We start from the raw sequence: 7,340 nt of genomic DNA, 5'->3' as shown, positions 1-7,340 counted from the left end.
AGTATATATATAAATAAATATATATATAAAGTAAAATATATATATATAAAGTAAATATATATATAAAATATAAGTATATAATATATAAGTAAATATATATATAAAGTAAAAATATATATATAAAGTAAAAAACATATATATAATATATATATATATATATATATATATATATATATATATATATATATATATATATATATATATATATATATATATATATATATATATATATATATATATATATATATATTTATATAAATATATACTATAAATTATATAAATATATATATAGAAAGTAAAATATATATATAGAAAGTAAAAAACATATATATATAGAAAGTAACCTTATATAAAGCGTGAAAAAAACAATAGGTTTTGAAACGCTGCACAGTGGGCCAGGTATATGGGAAGTGGTGGACAAAACCTAATTATTACCCAATTGGTTCACAAACCTATTTAGATATATAAATAATCATTATATATGAAATAATATTTATTTTTAACAAGAATATTTTAATTTTTAATAAAATAAAAGACATTTAATTGGCTTAGGTAGTAAAAAAATATTTTTTTCAATATCAACCTTTTTTAAAAATCAAACAACAAATTGTGTTTAGCTACAAAGAAAAAGAAGAAGGTGGAGCTGATTCCCTCAGCAAAGCCAAAACTTCACTGGGGTATTTTTTTAAACTCTTACCATTTTTTTATGACACTTTCTTAATGATGTTATGACAGGATCACTAGATACAAGTAGCCTGTTAACTAGGTCACGATTTGTGTCAATTCTGGAAGTCTTTCTACTGAAATCTTCCCAAAACTTTTTAAAATCCTTGTTACAGGCCTCTTGGGCCTCCTCTGACATCAGTCCAATTGGCAAGTACTGTCTAGCAATGATGGCGTGGCCATGAACTAAAATTTTGTGTACTGATTGTGCCATGTAATACCAGGAATACTTAGATATGTAAAGTTTAAGAGCAGTAATACAGAACTCTTTAAATTTGACAGTGTCAATTTCAAATCCAGATGATAAAGTGACTAGTATGATGTAAAAATAAAATAAAAGAGTTTCATCTACTTTCAAAATTTTGGCAGTTGATTGATAGTTTGCAAAGGCTCGTCGGGCAGTGTTACCATCATTACTGGTACCTACAAATTGTATATGTGATAGTTAACCTGATGATTTATATAAAAGTATTTATGTAATTTCACTTACCAGATCCTCCACTTTTTGGGAAATCCACAACTAGTCCCATTTGGTTCATAAATTCTGTCTGTATACGTTTCTTCACTTGCATAACATTTTCTTTATCTTCTATAGCTCTAGACTGCCACTTTTGAGTTTCTAGTTTATATCCAATATGCAATACCATCTCAAAAAACCTAATCCAGGCATGCAGGCTAGAAAGACCATATTTCAATTCTAAATTATTAGAATTGTCCAATTTCAGCACCATTTCTAAGTTATTCATGTTTTTTGGAGACACACCACACACAGAGCAACATTGAGTTGAGTTAGTCACATGAGACAGAATAGTTTGAATTTTGCCATCAATCATGGTCAGTTCAATAATACTTTTGACAACCAGTTCCTTTCCATTAAAAGTAAAATTAAAAACACCACATTTTTTGATTTCAGATTCTAAATATTTTGCTTCTTCTATAACAACTGCTTTGCTTTCATTTTGAAAAGAAAATCTTATTGGACGACAATATGCAGTAGATGATGGCTTTTCATTTCGCCATAATAGTACTTTTTTGTTATTACAGAACCCACTGAGTTCTAGTGGTGCTAAGCAGGTAATGAACAGAGATTCTTCTTTTTTTAAGTTACGATCTCCAGCTTCCTCACTACTAATTTGCTTGTACATGCTTTGCCCAGTAGCCCCATCAAACCCAGCCTTGCAACGCAAAGTCAACCGGGTCAAACCATCTAGCATTGTGCTGATCACAGGAGCTTGCACCTCACAAAGTCTTTTTACTGTATGTTTTAATAATTCTTGTAGTGGTACATGTGCTGAATAATCATCAACAAAGATGTTCTCTGGATAGCACTTAGCTTTGGACAATCTTATGTTGTTGTATGAAGGATATATATGGCAGTCACGTTCTTCAGCTCCATTTCTCATAAGTTGGTAGGTTGATTTTGACATGCCACCATCTATAATTAATGCCAGACCTTCATCAGGTGTATACTTTTTAAATTGACTAGAAGGTTCTGATATCTCAGCAACTTGCTTGGCAGCCTCATCATTATACTCATTTCTTATTTTAAGCCTTGCTGAGTGGAGCAACTCATCACTAGAAAAATTATTTATAATATCATTAAGTCTTCTCCTTTTGGTTTTGTCAGAAGCAACTTTAAAGGAACAACTTGGTCTTCCACCAATCTTATGTAATTGACTAGAATTATCAGGCTTAGATATATTATTACTGTATGTAGATTTAAAGTCCTGAGCCAGCCAATTTTTATTTTTACTCTCAAACTTTATGTTTCCTCGCTTAGCATCCTTCCATTTCTTTTGATAAACTTTTAAAAATGCAGCACACCCAGTAGAACCCAAATTCATAGTGACTAAAATAGCTTCTACAGACAAAGAAAATAATTTATCACTCGGATTTAGTTGGTCATGCCGTATACGGTTATGGACATCACTTATCTTCATATCAACTACAAAAAAATTAATTTAAAATTATTAGTGCAACCACTATAAACTAATATAACATGAATATGGCCATTATTTTTATTTCAGATATATTTAATTAGGCCAGTACAATAAGCACAACACCTAATAATGACAACAAACCAAAAAATAGGTTTGTCGCGAATAGCATTTTACAACAATATATATTTTTTAAATGTTTACCAAACCTAAAGGGGCAGCTATGAGCAGAATAAAACAGCACCAACAGGCTGTACATATATTGTATTAACTTATTCTAACATTAATATGCTGTTCCAGCAGGTTCTAAACTATATGAGCCACTTTTAACATAATATTTTTATACTATAAACAAGAATCTTACCTTTATATTTCAAAATAAAACTGTGACTTTAATACAAGACCTTGGAATTTGTTATGGTATTTTTTGAAAAGCTATCAAATTAAATTTTAATAATACGTCAATTAATTTCGCATATGTTAAATAATTTAAAAGTTATTTGTTGTTATAGTTATGTTGTTATGGTATATTAAAAAAAAAAAAAAAAATTAATTCATCATTATATTCAATTGTAAATAATAATTGTACATTTATGATGTACAATTAAACTACAAATAATGTTTTAAACCATACATTATGCTCTTATAAATATAATGTACTAAGTAGTTGGAAGTATTTCGAAATTTTTTTTTTGAGGTTTTGTCTACCACCTGGCCCACTGTGCGCTGCGCTTTAATGTCTTCGAAACTGCAAATAATTTGCAAATCGATGATTTTTGTGACGTAATACGCAATTCATATCAAATAAATAAAATGTATGGGGAAATACAAATTAAATTTTTGTTAACTTAATTAACTTTTTTTGGTCAAATTTTTCCATTTCCTTGTATTGTTATCGAAAATGATTAAGTGTGCAAAATTTGAGCAAAATTGGTTGAGAAAAAAGCTTTCAAAAATTGATTTCAAATATTGTGGCACACAAACATTTATAGAAAGTAACCTTATATAAAGCATGGAAAAAGAACGTTCAGCTGATGCAACAGTAACAGGTAATGTAAGAAACAATAACAATGCTGTTATCATTTGTGGAACGCTTGCAGCTATAGTTGACAATTTTACTATTAAAAGGTCAGCCAATTCATGTATAGATGATATTTTTGATATTTCATCGTGTAGTATTAACTTTACCATAACCATTTGCAGCGGACATTCAGTTGTTATATCTTCACTATATTTTCTCTGAATGGCTTCTGCACAGCTTATGATCTCACGTTCTTTCATTACCATTAATTTATTTGGATGGATGCAGGAAAATAATTGTACCACTTCTTGCATTCCTTTAAATCTATTGTCGAGTTGGTTGATAACGACGTCCAAAATTTTTATAAAAATATTGATGCGAAAAATTTCCTCACTACTATCAAAACGGTGATCTGTAGATAATTCGTCAAAATGCCTTTTCACATTTTTTCTTCTTTTTTGAAAAAATATTGCAGGAATCTGCCACGTAGTCGCTATTTCTACCGCTTCAAGTTTTGCTGAATCAAACATCTTTCTATATTGTTTTAAATTTTTGCTGGCATTTTCTAGAGAACCTGAAGCTGTCATAAGATCTAAATTTTTAGTTTGCAGCAATTTTGATGGTATATGTACCTCATTAAGGATTTTAGACAAAAGCACGCATAAAAAAACAAATTCGAAACTGCTCATATTTTTTTGTATTCGTACTGCTTCTTCGCGTTCTTCACGTTTTGTACTTGTTATTGATATCTCGGAAAGAGCTTTCATTATATCAAGAAAGCGAATTTTAACGGCGAAAAGAGAAGTATATCGTCCTGCCCATCGCGTTGGATTTAACCTTTTTAATGTTATTTGTGATTCTCCTGTATATTTGGATAGTAGATCCCACCTGTTTATGCTATTTCCGAAAAATGAATACACATCTTCTAGCATTACAAAAAATGAAGCAACTTCAACACAACATTTAACCGCATCGTTAATAACAAGATTTAAATTATGAGCTGCGCAATGCTTATACATAGCATTGGGTTGATTTTTCTTAAAAAGGGCCTGAACCCCATTGTATATTCCACTCATGACGTTCGCACTATCATTACCTTGACCCCTGCAGTTACTTAATTTTATATGATGTTTTTCTAGCAGATTTAAAATTTCTTCATGTAGTCCAGCAGCAGTGTGGTTATATATTTCCGTGAATCCCAAGAAAACTTCTTTAATTTCAATTGATGTGGCTTCATCTTTTTCATTTTTATTAATTTTTACGTATCTAAATACTTGACTGAGCTGATCTCTTTTAGTAATATCTTGTGTTGTATCCATTATAATTGAATAAAAAGGTGAACTATTAATATCAGCAGTAAGAGTGGCTTTTAAATGCGTTGCAAGGCAATGTATGACTTCATTTTGAATTTGATGGCTTAAATATTTTATAGATCCATTTGGCATACTCAAAACTTGCTTCATAACATTATCATATTTAGCTAAAAGTTGAACTTGGGTTAAAAAATTACCATTATATTCATTGTCAAATGATTCACGATGACCACGAAAAGCCAAAGAATTTTTACAAAGTGCTAATGTTATATTTACTATCCGCTCTAAGACTTGCACCCAAAAATTTGATTGGTATCGTATTTGTTCTTCTATATTTTCATCAATTGTTTCATTATGTCGCCATTTTTCATAAATGCAACAAACAAATATATGTTGTTGACTATTTTCGTGAATTTTAATTTTTTTAGAAAGACCACGCCAATCTCTGACACCATGCTCACGCCAGTTATCCTTTGCTTTTCGTTCTTCTGAGAAAAGCCAACAAGGCTCGCAATAAACGGCATCAAGTTTTGGGGAATAGCAAAGCCACATTCTTTCTATAGATCCATATTTTGTGGTAGTTTTAAAATATTCCTTGGAAAACCTACGGTTTTCTTGCAAGAGGGTCGCGTATAAAAGGACCTTTTGGCCGACACGATTCCGATAATACAATTATTTTCTTAATATCTTTTGTTAGTATTTTACCATGAAAATTTGCAATGTCAGTAGAAAATAATTTACTTGATTTTTCTAAATCAATTTGTTCGATGGCGTCATTCGTATCAGAGTTTGAATCTTCCTTGTCTTCATTTCGGTGGTTTCTCGGAGACCTATTCACATCTTCTTCGTTCACATTTTTATTACCAGTAGCAATGTTTTCTTCGATATCGTCATGTTCTACTGACTGATTTATACATACCACTTCTGCAGAGTTTTGACTTTCCACTTCCGTTTCCGCTCGCTTTTCGATTGGTTTCAAAAACGTTGTTAGCTTCGGCAATTTAGCTAAAGTAGCTTTTGTTTCTTTTAACTTTCTTCTTTTTGCTGCACCGCTTGTACTACTTAATTTCTTTTCCATTATTATGAGTCAAAATCTAAATTATTACAAATTTATAAATTCAGTACCTGTTGTAAAATTTTTAAATATTACAAATTTATTAATTACCTTTTATTAAATAGGGGAAAGGCGCCTATGATGGCATAGCGCCTATGATGGCATACCGGTCATATTTCCATTAAAATTGGTTTTGGTAAAAAAATGATTAGACCTACATGACTATACTGACTTTACATTAGTTTTAGTGAAAAAACGTCCCTTGTGCACAAGTATTGTTTTTATAATCAACAAAAATCGATTTTGGAATGTGCAGTTGTAGTTTTATTTCCTTCATATATTTAAGATTGTGATTTTACTATTAACTGTACAGAAATAAAATTTTCATGCATTTTATATTCAAGTTTTGTGCATTTAGTGGAATACTTACTTTAATTTTATCTTTTGGACAAAGCAGACAGCTTGTTTTAATGAAAATGATGACTTTTACCCATGACGGCATACTGACGAGTTGGAGGTGTTGAAATATTGACGAGTTGAGAAAACCTTTTTTTTTAATAAGAAAAACTTATTTTTAAGTAAAGTTAAAAGAAAGCGATGCTCCAAAATTTTTTTTTGGTCCAAAAAATACGTAAAACGTAATATATCCTATGCGCATGCGCAAAATGTTACAATGCTGGTGTGTAGCGTGAAATGGTAAATTAGGATGGTTTCGAGTAATTTTTGGCTTTTCTGAGGGAAGACTCTAAGGTTAAATGAAATCATTAAGTTACCCTTGATCCTAACTAGCCCCATCCTCCCCTATGCCATCATAGGAGCAGTGGTTGCCTATGATGGCATACTTGTGCTTTTTTTTACAATAAGAATAACTTATAAAAAAAATAAAACTGATGAAAACTCCCAGGGTAATTATTGTTTTAGATGTAACAAGGAATGTATCCATATCAAAACTTTTATTTTTGGTCTTCAGGATACTGAATAATGAAGCTTCAAAGTTAAGTATGCCATCATAGGCGCCTTTCCCCTATATCAGTGAAGTAATAAACTCTCGTGCAACAATACTTTATTATTCGTAACACGATTAAATAAATTGGAGACTAGTAATTCAGATAAAATAAGAAATGAAAAGTTAACTTAATACAACGGAAGATTTAATATAAAATTGAAAATGAGAACATACATTTAAAAGGTAATTTGTATATGCAACAAGGATTATAGAATCATTATCCTTGATATGCAACGACATAACAAATAATATTGTTTACATTTTAAAAATATTGAATATGCAACTA

General features: G+C 30.3%; 2 protein-coding genes across 3 annotated transcripts; both read right to left on the bottom strand.

Annotated features, from left to right (window-relative positions):
• Positions 1–553: 553 nt before the first annotated feature.
• Positions 554–3,109, bottom strand: LOC136091543 (uncharacterized). 2 transcript variants are annotated; one of them, XM_065819219.1, is made up of 3 exons: positions 3,025–3,109; positions 1,214–2,668; positions 554–1,146 (listed from the first exon to the last, which is right to left on the bottom strand). In XM_065819219.1, exons 2-3 carry the CDS (start codon positions 2,661–2,663, stop codon positions 686–688), a joined length of 1,911 nt encoding a protein of 636 aa, XP_065675291.1. In that variant the 5' UTR covers positions 2,664–2,668; positions 3,025–3,109; the 3' UTR covers positions 554–685. The 2 variants fall into 2 exon arrangements, with proteins under 2 accessions (XP_065675291.1, XP_065675290.1); XM_065819218.1 differs by having other exon boundaries at positions 1,214–3,109.
• Positions 2,944–5,546, bottom strand: LOC136091691 (zinc finger MYM-type protein 1-like). The gene is made up of 2 exons (XM_065819399.1): positions 3,661–5,546; positions 2,944–2,983 (listed from the first exon to the last, which is right to left on the bottom strand). The coding sequence occupies exons 1-2, from the start codon at positions 5,544–5,546 to the stop codon at positions 2,944–2,946; spliced, it is 1,926 nt and encodes a 641-aa protein (XP_065675471.1).
• Between the last annotated feature and the right edge of the window lie 1,794 nt (positions 5,547–7,340).

This window comes from Hydra vulgaris, chromosome 15 (assembly GCF_038396675.1).
Source record: "Hydra vulgaris chromosome 15, alternate assembly HydraT2T_AEP".
In the NCBI taxonomy this organism is placed as follows: Eukaryota; Metazoa; Cnidaria; class Hydrozoa; order Anthoathecata; family Hydridae; genus Hydra; species Hydra vulgaris.
Note: the sequence above shows the minus strand (reverse complement) of the source record. Positions and strands in the feature narration are given on the sequence as shown.

Bases quoted from the DNA above. Each gene is read 5' to 3' on its own strand.
- LOC136091691 (XM_065819399.1), bottom strand. From the start codon at position 5,546: ATGTGGCTTTGCTATTCCCCAAAACTTGATGCCGTTTATTGCGAGCCT. The intron at 2,984-3,660 runs GTTACTTTCTAT...TTATGTTAAAAG, and splicing joins TTTTCCATGCTTTATATAAG to TGGCTCATATAGTTTAGAAC.
- LOC136091543 (XM_065819218.1), bottom strand. From the start codon at position 2,663: ATGAAGATAAGTGATGTCCATAACCGTATACGGCATGACCAACTAAAT. The intron at 1,147-1,213 runs GTAAGTGAAATT...TACAATTTGTAG, and splicing joins CCCAAAAAGTGGAGGATCTG to GTACCAGTAATGATGGTAAC.